The sequence below is a fragment of the Cibotium barometz genome, chromosome 18, assembly GCF_041138505.1.
Source record: "Cibotium barometz isolate CiBa-2024 chromosome 18, ASM4113850v1, whole genome shotgun sequence".
In the NCBI taxonomy this organism is placed as follows: domain Eukaryota; kingdom Viridiplantae; phylum Streptophyta; class Polypodiopsida; order Cyatheales; family Cibotiaceae; genus Cibotium; species Cibotium barometz.
The window spans coordinates 20,961,706-20,974,767 of NC_141063.1; the positions used below are offsets into that span (position 1 = coordinate 20,961,706).

General features: G+C 43.0%; 1 protein-coding gene across 8 annotated transcripts; it reads left to right on the top strand.

Annotated features, from left to right (window-relative positions):
* The first annotated feature begins 4,227 nt into the window (after positions 1-4,227).
* On the top strand, positions 4,228-12,263 carry LOC147629061 (uncharacterized). 8 transcript variants are annotated; one of them, XM_086812301.1, is made up of 7 exons: positions 4,228-5,484; positions 5,568-7,260; positions 7,387-7,473; positions 7,580-7,645; positions 10,863-10,928; positions 11,032-11,403; positions 11,590-12,263. In XM_086812301.1, exons 1-7 carry the CDS (start codon positions 5,339-5,341, stop codon positions 11,680-11,682), a joined length of 2,523 nt encoding a protein of 840 aa, XP_086668427.1. In that variant the 5' UTR covers positions 4,228-5,338; the 3' UTR covers positions 11,683-12,263. The 8 variants fall into 8 exon arrangements, with proteins under 8 accessions (XP_086668427.1, XP_086668425.1, XP_086668424.1 ...); XM_086812299.1 differs by having other exon boundaries at positions 11,621-12,263; XM_086812298.1 differs by having other exon boundaries at positions 4,235-5,484; positions 7,387-7,477; positions 7,569-7,645.
* Positions 12,264-13,062: the final 799 nt, after the last annotated feature.

Below are 13,062 nucleotides of genomic sequence, written 5' to 3' on the forward strand. Positions count from 1 at the left end.
TTCCTTTTTTGATAGCAATATTTTTTCTAGGTGACTAATTTTTCCACAATAGTCACAAACAAGCTTTGGTTTATCTTTATTGCGACATTCATTCTTGGTATGACCAAGTTTTCCACAGTGATAGCATCTTGGAAGTTGAGATGTTGATTGATTTGTCCTTTGAAATCTCCCACCCTTTGTATACAGTGCTTGCTCACTTGAATGTGATTTGAATGATTCTTTATCTTTGAACTTGGATTCTTGTTCAAGTAGAGATTATTCTACATCTTGAATTTTAGTGTTGGGCACATTTTTTAAGTGTAGCAACAATTGATTCATAAGGTACTTTGTCAACACTTTTTAGCAATACAACAATAGATTCATCTTCCTTAATGGCTTTCTTTAATGCACTAAGTTGTTGTTTGATACCTTTTTGTTGTTCCATGGTCTCGGTCTCCTTCTTGTCAAGCTTGTAAAGCTGCATGAGAAGGTTGATCTTTGAGCTCTTTGAGTCGGTGTCGAAAATCTTGTTGAGTTCCTGCCATGCCAACTTGGTATCCTTGATGCTAGCAATGTGACTAATCACATTATCATCAAGATTTTGAGTGATGAGGCCCAATTCTTTGTTGTTTTGAAGTGGCTCAACCTCCACTTCTTCATCCTCAATAAGTTGCCAAAGCCCCTTACGTATAAGCAAGTACATGGTCTTGCTTTGCCATGCGAAAAAACCAACCATTAAAGTCTTGAAACAACTTCAACATGCTCCATAATGAGAAGGTCTTGCTAACAAGCTTTTGTTTTGCTTTGTTAGCAATGTCTAATCTCATATAAATTTTTAGTGTGGTCGGAAGGTCTTTGCACGTGATAATGATTCACGGCCAGTGTCTAATCCCAGTACAAGGACGATAATGAAGAAAATTCTCTTCAATTGAGTAATGCAAGAGGATGCAGTGAATTTTGATGTAAAGGAGAATTTTCAACAGTGAATTTACACTCCAAGTTTCCAATTTTGGACTTAAATTAGCCCAATTTCTACTAATACAATACTAATAACATTGATTTATGCTTAATTATTGTGATTAAGTGAGCTGAATCTTGGAGCTTCCAATTAAGCTTGTGAAAGTGGTTGTTGAAGGGGATTTTTATACTGACTTGATGCCCTTGATGAGAACAAGAGCCTTATGTTGAAATCTCAGCTCAAAACCTTCATAAAATGGCGAAATTCATCGATTTTAGGTGACTTGTTTTTCACTTCCCACGGCCAATATACAAAACCAAACGATGAGCCCTTTAGTCAAGTTAAATATTGTGCCATGTACTATATTAGGCTAGAAGGGCTTGGCCCAATTGTTAGCACAGGCGACGAATTTACGAAAAGACCAGTCCACCTTCTAGCGCAAAAAATGGGCGTTTTAGGGTGAAATTAAAGAAGATCTCTTGGCTGTAGTTTAGCATAGTATTGAGCAACACTCTCCTAAGAGGACTTGGCTAATTATTGAGAGGAAAAGCAATGCCAAGCACTTGAAGTTTGGGCCACAAAGAGGAAGAATGGGATAAGATGAGATTAAGTCTCCTAATGATGTGATTAGTGAAGAATAATGCTAGAGCTAAGCTAAAGGGGAGCTTAAACCAAGCTCTAATACCATGATGAAATTCATGGATCAAGCTTTTTAATGAAAATCAACTATCTAATTAGATCCTAATCTTGATCTAATCCTACACTAATGATAACACTAATCTAAGGTGGATAAAAATGAACAATACTCATGGTGATGATTGTGTGCTAATTAAGTTTAGACTCAAGTTTAATTAGGTTACAAGGTGGAAACTTGTACTTAAGCAAAAATGCTATCCAGATGATGAATTCGAATGCTGGTTGATATGATTTTAGAATTCTGGTTGAGAATTGATGAATTGATTTGGATTCTGATTGAAAGATGATGATTTTTGAATTCTGATTGAAAGAAGATAAGTTGAATAAAGACACATGATCAATTAGCCAATTGTTGATGTTAATTAATTTTTGGGAATCAATCCAAGGCTTTCTTGTGTCCATAGCATCCAATTTGCATGGAATAAGGAAAAGTGTAAAAATCAACAACCTTGTTTTTAAAATCTCTCTTTATAATAGTGCTCACAAATCCTTTAAGACCATTATCCCCTTGATACTCTCTTTATAATAGTGCTCACAAATCCTTTAAGGCCATTATCCCCTTGATGTGATCTCTCTCTCTCTCTCTCTCTCTCTCTCTCTCTCTCTCTAGTATTATAGTAAAGTTAATTCTTTAAAAGATTTGAGGTCATATACATGGAGTTGTTAGGTTTGGTTAGTTTTGATCAAGTAAATAAAAGGCATGCTTCCTTCTAAGAAACACTTCTACAAAGTATAAAGGATTTTAGAAAAACATTGAAGCCTTAAACACTAATTAGATAATAAGAAAACATTTAGAAAGTGTAACTAAAAGTATTTTCTTGTACTCTCTCAACTTTAAACCTAAATGTTTACAATAGGAGTGAATACTTGAAATACAATTCTTTAGAGGTTACAATGTCGTGCTTGACAAGACCCAAAAGTTTGAAAGAGCACTTCTTGGATCATTAAGACCAAAATGATTGACATGGCTAAATTATTAAACTTTTCCCTCTTCACCGCCATTATAACGGGGTTAAAGGAAAAGTTCACATGCACACCAAGGAATTGCACCAAGGAAGTATTAAAAAAATACAAGAGGTTTGATCCTTTATAATTGATTACAATCAAGATTTCTAATCAAGTAAAATCTAGAGTACATATATCATTAATAATTTAGGGTTTTCTTAGGTCTTCACTAGAGGTGTTGAGATAGATCAATTCCATCCTATCATTATCTTGCTATCATTGACTTGTTATCACATAGAGACTGCTTATCACTAAGTGATGTGAATGCAAGGTTCACTCTTGAAATTGATAAGCTCAAATTCTTCATTTGTAGTGCGTAAATGTGCTTTAAGAAGACCTTTTCATCCAATCTTTCATAGTGTGTAAATGTGCTCTGAGAAGACTTTTTCATCTAATCTTTCATAGTGTGTAAATGTGCTCTAAGAAGACTTTTTCATCCAATCAATCATGTCATGCTTTTAATGCTTTATATATAGCTAGCTCCAATTTCTTCATAAACTTGAGTGACATGTAGAGTGTAACCCTTTAACCCATTTTGCATGCCAAATGACTTAATAAAGCACTAGTAGTGCCTTTCACAAAGTACAAGAAGGGAGAATTGACAAAAAATGGGTGGGTGGACACAAGCGGGAAGATGGAGTATGATACAAAGAGTATGAGCAACAAAGAGATGATTACAAAAATGGGGGAAAAGTAACAAGGCTAAAGAAAGTAAGAATTGTGAAGGGGGACTCTAAAATAACCACTAAGAAAGTAAGAAAAAATGTACGAAGATCTACTAGCAAAAAACCATAGTGGTTGATTTACACATATTGCCATTGTTGGTGACCTGAAAAAGGGGGAGAATCTCCCTTGCCCATCGCTCTGGTTTGGGAAATCTCCCCGTCTCACAGCCCAGATACTTGAAAAACTAGTTGATAGGTGCTAGATGTAAGGTGTGGGAAGACATGCGACTTTTTCTTACATTAGAGACTAGAATGTGGCGGTAATCCTAAGGTGCAGGTTAGACACGCGAATTTTTCTTACACTAGAGATTGGAGAGAGGGGCAGTAATCTTAAGGATTGGGTCAAACATTTCTTACATTAGTGTCGAGAGAGTTGGTCGTAATCTGAAGGTGTGGGCCAGACATGTGAGACTCGTTCTTACATTAGAGATTGAGTGACTAATACGATAGCTATTGTAGTACAAGAGGTATGACTTGATATCATGTGACCTTTTTTACAAGAGAGACTGGAGAGTGGTGATTACTGTGAGGGTACAAGAGGTGTGACATGGTTCTTGAAATGAGAATGCTTGATTGCTAAAGAGTGGGCATGAAATGAAAGGAAGGAAGTATTTAATGGATGAGGGAAATCTCTTGTGGTATAATAATAATAACACCACCACCAACAACAAAAACAACAACAATAATAATAATAATAGTATTTGTTGTAAGAGGGGTAGCATAATAGTATGTAAGGTATGATGAGGGGTATTATTATAGTATGTAAGGTAAGGGGGGGGGTAATATTATAATGTATGAGAGGGGAAATGTCTTGTATTATTAATTAATTAATGGTATTAATAAGATGTGGCTAGCTTCGTGTGTGAACCTCGCAGCTCTTGAAGCCGCGAAAAATCAAAGAAAGTTTCCACTCCTGTATCTGCGGGCGGTGTGCTTGTTCTGATATCAGCAAGGATTTCGTGTACCTCATTAATCTGTGTTTATCTAACATTAATATATGATTAATTATGCAATCAAGTAGTGGTTTCTGAGGGTGGGTGGGGCGTGTCTCCGTGCAACCGATGCCCCTGCAAAGCGACTTGTGAAAAGCCATAAATTAAAGCCCCCAAAGCTCAGGACGATTCGGATGCCCAAGCTTGTGGTTAAGAGCTGTTGTGCAATCCCTTTGACAAGACATACAAGTGGGTCTCCCTGTTTCGTTGATTGACTGAAGAGACAGGTTCTCTCTCTCTCTCTCTCTCTCTCACACACACACACACACACACACACACACACACACACAGCCATTGATTTGCTCCAGAAACTCGAAATCGATTCGTGCCCATGCCTTTCGTCCCGCTTTCTCAATATCTGCCATAGCTCATCTCAAGCTTGCACATGCAATAGCTTACTTTCTTTCTCCCTGCCATATCTTCCTTTCCGCCTGCCGTGCCATGCCATGGCTCAGTGTGCTTTCCTTTCCCCGCCATAGCTGAATATGTTTTCCCATAGCTCGCTGTTAAGAGTCCACATGCCATCCCCTCCCTTGCCATAGCTGATTGTGCTTTTCCCGAAGTCTCCACGTGCCATCCCTCAATGTGACCCTTCACCATGCCATAGCTTAGTGCGCTTTTTTTTCTTTCTTTCTTTCCTGCCATAGCTTTTCGTGCAGTTGCAACATGCCGTAGCTTAACGTAAAATCTCAACACAGCTTCTGAATACTTTCTGTGCATTTCTACCGTCCCGTAGGAAAGAAACCAGTGGGTTTTTCGAAACAAGTGCTTTTCCTCACCTCGTTTTACCCAATTGAGCACCCACATAAAAAATGAGAACCTTTCTTCCCGGGAAAAAAAAAATGAGAACATTTCTGGTCCACTTGGGCACCCAGATTGCACGCATCAGGTTTCTCAATTGCTGACACGGTGCTGCATCTTGAAGTGCCTAATTGGGTGCCCCGACTTCCCAGACCAAGCTCCTTCAATCTGTTGGTAGGAGCATGAATCATTTTGTTCCCAATCTGGATACAAACAAAGAAGATTTGTTTGCATATAGCCATTCACATCAGTGGGATATTTATTTTGAGAAAGGAGAAGCTGATCACCCTCATGAAATAACGGCAGATCGAGTTGAAAATGCCCATGTGTGAGTTCATGAACATATTCTGCTTAAACAAATACAAAATACTTTGTAGGAGTTTCTGTGACAAATGGGCTTTCAATCTGCAGGCCACATCATGATGCTTCTGAAGATTTGCTGAACTGGATGGGTCGGCCAGAAAGAACTATCAGTGGCCATACATGCCCACCAAGAGGGCGGGAATCTGTGCCGGCAGTGGAGGTCCCTCTCAATAATCTACCGTTTCAAGATGATGAAATGCTTTCTTGGTTGCAATATCCATTAGAGGATAGCTTTGACAGGAACTACTGCTCAGAAGAGCTCTTCACAGAGGCACCCATTTCTCATTCCAACCTTGTCCAGGATGCCTTCTCATATCTTACTTTGAAAGAAGGCGAGAACCCGCAATCAGTTGGCCTTAGATCTCAAATGTGCACATCTCCTGATATCAACATTGGCCAGAAAAATCGAGCAACTGATGTGGCTATGGCAATGGGTGCTCAGCAAGCTGCAGGTTTTGTCATGCCTCATGATACCAACACAGGTGAGAGATCTCTCACTGCGAATGCGGCTATGGCAATGGGCGCCCGGCGAGCTGCAGGCCTTCTATCCCAGTCCGGAGCAGAGGCCTTCAACAGAGTTCGCACAAATGCACAGCCTTGCATTTCCAAACGAACCCATAATGTCATTACCACTCAAACAGCTGTCCCAACCCCCTCCCAGGCCCTCAGAGCTATAGACACCAAATCTGCACTCAAAACCCCTTCTCAACGTCTCACGAAGCTGAACTTTCCTCTTTTTGCTCGTGCTGTGGCTGCCACTAAAACCTGCTCACAACATGTTGGTGCCTGTAGTAACCCAAAAGGCATTGAGGGAGTCAGGCTGCCTTTCAATACAGATGGGAAATCAGGATTTCCTGTTTCTGGCTCCGACTCCACTGCCACTGCCATAACAGCAGGCTTGGGCTCTCCTGCATTACAAGCTCGTGTTTCTGGAGAAATAATGGAGAGATCAAGTGAAGCTTTCCATGCACATGTGAAAGAAGGGTTGTCTGTTTCTACTGCCCAGTCCAATGCCACTGCGATGACAGGCATGGGTTCGTCTAGATTGCAGCCATATCACTTTGAGACAACGAAGCAACCTTTTATGGCACATCTGAAAGAAGGGTTGTCTGCTTCCGCGACTGAGTCTACCACCACTGGTGTAACAGGCATGGGTTCTTGTAAATTAGAAGCTGGTGCTAGCGGCCCAACCAACAATGAGAGAGCAAGGAAACTGAGCATGGCACATGCAAAAGCAGGATTGTCTTTTTGTGCTGCTGAGTCCTCTGCTACTGCTGGTCCTGCCACAGGTTCAGTGCCTGGTCTCAGTGTCTCGATGTCAAACATCGAAACAGGCAGGCAACATTTCATGTCACATGAAGGATTGTCTTGTTCTGCGGCTGAGTCTACTGCCACTGTCATGACAGACAGGGATCCTTCTATGCATTCGGAGCAAGCACGACATGGCAGGGAAACAAGCCAAGGGATCACTAATCCTGGAAGGTGGTTGCTTCCGACCCCCCCTTTTGGGAATGAGGCTACTGCAGGGGAAGAGTTGGAACTCAGCACCTGTCCCGTGACATCAGCCAGGGCTCTTACTCCATCAGAGAAGCTACGTGAAACCTTTGAGACAGGTGACGTTACCATGGTATCTCCCTCCAGAGGATCAGGTAACAGCACTGAGAAGAGCACCAAAGAAGCTGCTGCTTCTAGTACCAAGAGGAAAGCACACCCTGCTGAAGATTCCGAGATCGAAAGTAAGGTCGGGGCATCTTTTGTTTAAAGTGTTCCTTAATCTAATGATTTTTTTATCAAAGTTCTAGATGCGAGTGGATAATAGGGCTGCTTCTTCTCTGATATTCAATCCTAAAACCTGGGACTTTTGCAGGACCTTGAAGAAGGAAAGCCGGCATCAAGTCGGTCAAGCGGCGCAAAGAGGACTCGAGCTGCAGAGATACACAATCTTTCAGAAAGAGTGGGTAAAGCTAAACAAGATTATGGTTTGCTTTTTTGTTCTATTTTGGTGGGTGCTTTGGGTGCATCCAGATTTGCTATCTTAGCATTTTTCAGGAATCATGCAGAAACGACGGAACAAGATAAACGTGAAGATGAAGGCCTTGCAAGACCTTATTCCCAATTCAAACAAGGTGGGGCAATATGCTTTAATATCTCTGATTTACAAGTACCTTTGTTTTGTTCTCTTTACATTTTTGTGTGTGTGTGTGTGAGAGAGAGAGATTTTGAATATCTACAAAAGTCCAAAGGTTTTATGAGACCAAAGTTGTTACAGTACATCCGTGAAGTAACTATATCCTGGAGTAAAGAAAAAAATTCAATCTGGCCATAGAAACAAAACAGCCATATGAGTTTTGATATTACAAGGTATCCATGTAGTAACTGAAACAGGTGGCAGGAAAGCTGCTGGGCCAAGAGGGAGATCAATGCGTATCCTACCTCGTACCCTGCCCATGGTGGAGCACTCCTGTGTTTCTGAAGGATCTCTCGAGCTGCCGTTCGGAGGATTGTTTCAGCCCAGTGGGCCTTGGATGTCTGGCATGCCGTAACTGGAGTGCTTTCTCCAATTTAACCCCTGGCAGGTGTGGTGGTTGGGGTAGTTTTGGTACCGCTAGTGATGGGTGGCCATATACTGTCAAGTAGTTTTGGTACCCCTAGTGATGGGTGGCCATGAACTGTCAAGGGACTGACGGGCCTCTCTTAGAGGTGGTCGTTGTTGGCACAGCTCCATTAAGTAGAGTCCCAGACAACGCTGGTCGGGAAAGTCTGTGACTTGAGGCAATGACCAAAATATCTTTGAAGAGGTTGTGGAACCTCCCTTGTATCTCATAGTACACCACACCAGGCATGCGAAAAGGTAGTGGTCCTGTGTCTCAACCTCTAGAGTGGACTAGAATCTGCAGATCCTGTCCTCCCTCGCAATTCTGTCTGCTCTCCCTGTCTCCACTGTGAGGCGATGTGTCACTATCCACATGACATGTGACATTTGTGTGTATAAATAGTTGGTCTGTATAAACAGCCGGGCTTCTAATTAAGGTAATCCACAAAAATGATCCTCGTAGAAATGCAGCTTCATGAGAAGCTGCGGTGGACCCAGCCATGTGATGAGAGTTTGTAGTCAGCTGAGGTCCATGCAGGATAAGCCAGTTAATCTCCTGCCTGGTTGTTCCCTAGTGCTTCAAGTTGAGCAAGAGGGATGTCACATGCACCAATTAGTTTGGTGGCATGTGGACAGGATCTGGAGTTCAGGGATAGGTTTGGGGCAGTTTTGAACCAGCTTTGGGTCACCTAAACATGTGTAAACCACACTGGCCTAGGGGCCAAGGGTTTGGGTACCTTTTTAGCTCAGTATGCATGCAACAAGTGGATTTTTCCCAGGGTAGAGATCTTGCTATTCAGTGGACGACGTTTCACCTCTCGTGCTCAACCCAGTAGGAAGTGGGGAGAGGCCATTATTCACTAGTGAAAGACCAGATGTCCATCAATTGAGGCGAGCGGGAATTGAACTCAAGACCTCCCGCTCACGAGTCCAACTCACCTACGAAGCTGTGGACCATCAAGTGACTTTTATGACATTATGGGGTTGCAAAAGGCTGTCTGACCGGTTGGACAAGGAATTTGTCAATATATAACCCTTTCACAGGACTTTATGGAGAGAGAGAGAGAGAGAGAGAGAGAGAGAGAGAGAGAGAGAGAGAGAGAGGATCGAGTCAAAAAAAGTAAGCTTATTGCAGCATTGAAGTAGCAAGTATAGTCAGTCCTATTTTAATTAATATATACAAAAGATTAGTTGAATCTCTTCCTTTCTCTCTGTGCATGTTCATTTTGTGCATTAATTAGCATTAATTGCAGCATGTAATCAGCACCCTTTCACTTAGCATGTTACAGCATAGGCCAAAGATTGTCGGAGAGAGAGGGCATCCTTGTTGGTTTTAGCGATTTCTACAGGCATGCCTCATGGTGCTCTGATTCTTGGTGTTCGACTACCATGCCCCCCTATATCATCTTCGGTGGGAGGGCTAGCTCGGGAAGGCATCTGAAAAGGCGTGTGTGGAGAGAGAGAGAGAGAGAGAGAGAGAGAGAGAGAGAGAGAGAAAGATATATTAACGTCTCCTAAAGGCTGAAATGGCCCATGAGACCAAAACAAGGTACAACTGATGATGATGATGTCTCATCATAACAAATCTGAAAGAAAGAATGAAAATAGTAACATCCGAAGAGAGCTAAGAGCTGAAAGATAAACCACTGAATCGTCGCGGTAAACTCCTCCGGCGGCGGGCAATGATGGCCGAGGGCTCGAATCTGCCGATGGTGAGGGAGTCATGGACGCGATCGTCGTGGTCATGGGCGTCTCGTTCTACAGATGGCAATGGCTCTGTCAAGGGTGACTCCTCTGGAGGGTGGTCTGCCAGGTAGGCCTGTAGATGGGGGAGTAGAGGCTGGTGGGGTTACAGTGCTGGCTCTGAAAAAATCTGAGGGCTCTCTGTCTAGGTGGCTCTGGTCCCACTGCCATCCTGTCCCTCAATAGGCTCTCTATGTGGCGTCGAAGCTCAAGTATGAAGAGCCCTAAGCACCTTTGGTCCTCAAAGTCCATGATCCGATGCAAAGGTCCAAAGCCTTCACGGAACAGGCAGTGGTACCTCCCTCGGATCTCATAGTAGACAGTACAACAACATATACAGTGTTCCTCCGACTCCACCTCCTGATGGCAAAGCTGGCATATGCGGTCCTCTAGTGATATATCCTCTAGAGAGAGAGAGTGATTTCAACGTCCACGGGACGCAAAAAAATGGCCTATAGACCCCATACAAGCAATGATAACAAGCCCAAAGCATCACGTAAGGAATGAGAGTCCATTGGGCTGAGAAATTGAACAACAAAAGAAAGAAAGCCTACTAATACGCTAGTATGGCTCCCATGGTCAGAGGACTCATCGGATGAAAACTGGGAATCCCCACATTTGGTGCGGAATTCTTGGATGAGGGCCCTCCCTACACGGAGGACTACCAACTTGCTCGCTTTGCGTGTTGCCCTCACCTATTCTAATTATTCTCTCTTTTGCTTGAGTTGCATTCCTGTATGTAAGCTCTTCATATTCTAATTCTCCTCTCTTTTGATTGAGTTGCATTCCTGTAAGTAAGCTCTTCAGATATGTAGAGCTTGGTTCCTTTTAGGAACTTGGATTGCTCGAGTATTTTTAGCCTTGATTCTCGTTTGGGGGGGAAGTGGGAGGCAGGGGCGGGGGGTGTGGGGGGGGGGGGGGTGTTGGGGGGGTTGTTGGGGGTGGAGAGAGAGAGTGAGAGAGAGAGGGATAGAGAGCTACATGGTTTTCTTATATTTGAACTGCAGACAGATAAGGCTTCGATCTTGGATGAGGCCATAGAGCACATGAAGATGCTACAGACACAAGTACAGGTTGCAACCTTAGTGGTGATTTGATTAAAGCATGGTAGAGCATTTTATACATTGCATCATCATATGTGAGAAAGCAATTTTTGGTGTTTTGATTATTTGACAGTTGATGTCTTTGAGGACTGGGATGGTTGGGCTGCCCATGCTATTGTCGCCTGGGATGCAGTCTTCTCAAATGCAACAAAGGTTACTGCCGCCTCACTTGAATATGGGATCAGGGACAGGCATGGGATTTGGAATGGGTATGGGTATGGGCATGGGCATGGGAATGTTTGTTGCAACTGCCGTGAATGGGTGTGGTGCTATGTCCATGCCTCCTGTTCTTGGGCAGCCTCTCTCTGGATCTGCATACAACACGGCAGAATTTCAGCTTGGAAGCTCATATCCAGCCTTACAAGAGGCACGGGGTCACATGCAACAAACAACCAACAGTAGTGGACCATACACTTTGTTACCTGTCCAACAGCAGCAGCAGCAGGTATTATTGTCATTCTTGGTAGTCACCTGTGATGATGAGAAAGCAGTTAAGCTTTGTCAGTCCTTGTCAGTCGAAAATGCAGAGTTCTTTACTTGTATCCTTCTAAATGTTTGTACAATGCTATGTAAGATTCACCTCCAAGCCTTGCTAAAGGTTTTCGTTTGATTGCTAATGATGGTTATGCAGCCCTCTCATTTGAACATGCAAATGAGTGCAGACATGTACGGGGCGCAACCGCAACCGGCGCATGAAATACCCTCTAGTAATGCCATGCAGTGATGTTTCCTACCTGCCTACTTGTGATATACCAGAAGGGTGAGGCTACCTTATGCATCTTCTGAGCTTAGCACATGCTCAGATTTTCTTGTGTGAGTCTGATTATACAGGCAAATGGATGGGTAGAGTGCGGGAGAGAAGACTATCCAAGAAATTCTTTGATTGTTGCTGCCAAAGTGTACAGGTGATCAGTTAGTTGCATGTTCCTTCGGCTGCAGAACTTCAAAACCAGTAGTCATGATTTGAGATTGAAGCAAGGAAGAAACAGGTTGTGCTTGTCTAGCTCAATTTAGTGGTGGGATGAGGCATTTCTGCAGTGTAGTTTGGAGAGGCGGCCTTGTTAGCTCAACTGTCTTTGGTGAATGTGGCTGACAATAGAGATGAACTTTGCTCTATGATTGGCAGCTACAGTGATCTAAGTTTGTGATGTAGATGACCATGGAAGCAAGTTTTTTTGCACCAGCATGACATGCACTGTTTTTTGCTGGAGTCCAGCAGGGTGTTTTCCTAATAGGGTGCTTACATGTTTAAAGATTTTCACATTCTGTCTTAAATGTGAGTATTTGTGTTGCATTGGCCCCTTATATGTACTGTTGCTTTGTCCTAATTTTGATAGAGATTTTGATCTTCACAAATCTCGTGGAGGCTGTTAGAATGCAATTTTGGGGACTTGTGATGTGAAGAACAGGCTGTGTTATACCTTGTTTGGTTCAATGAATCTCTCTCAACGGTGTGACCTTTATGCTGGAGCTATAGCGGTCTCCCCAGCAGGATGTCCTAGTGATAGAAGGGAGTGCGTGAGTGGTCATGGCAGCCCCGAGAGTCTCTCCATAGCCTCTTGGGTCTCATCACTAAAATGAAAGTGGTTTCCCCACTCCTTAGTGGAGAGTAAAGACCACCTTTTTTGGAAGCTAGTGATGGATCGATCCCCTGAGTGTTGTCTTGATACCCTAAGGATTAGAGGGAGAGCATCGTTGGGGAGAACACTATGCTGCCCTACAGGCAGCTGTCCGCTTAAACGCATGTGTCTTCTCTAAGCTTATATCCTTACAATGATACCAGACGATAGGAGAGGTGGGAATGGGAGATTGTGGATGCTGGAATTTGACAGCATCCGAGAATACTCCTGGCGTATCTCGGTCTGTCAACTTTTTTGTAAGGAGTGATCGTTGACTATGACTTAAAGCTTCACAAAGTCGTTACAAGCTATCCACCTTCCTACTCTTAGCTGAGAATCATGGTGAGAGAGGGGCTTGAGGGTTTAGTTTCGCCAGGTGACTTGCGATCTCACCATCTAGGTTGCCAAGCCAAGACTATTCATGATCTCGCTTCCTACTCTCGCTCTTGCTCAGATAAATGTTTCTCGTCCAACATAAAGTGTTA

Coding starts and splice junctions, on each gene's coding strand:
- LOC147629061 (XM_086812295.1), top strand. CDS start 5,339: ATGAATCATTTTGTTCCCAATCTGGATACAAACAAAGAAGATTTGTTT. Junction 5,485..5,567: donor CGAGTTGAAAATGCCCATGT/GTGAGTTCATGA, acceptor TTCAATCTGCAG/GCCACATCATGATGCTTCTG. Junction 10,929..11,031: donor TGCTACAGACACAAGTACAG/GTTGCAACCTTA, acceptor ATTATTTGACAG/TTGATGTCTTTGAGGACTGG.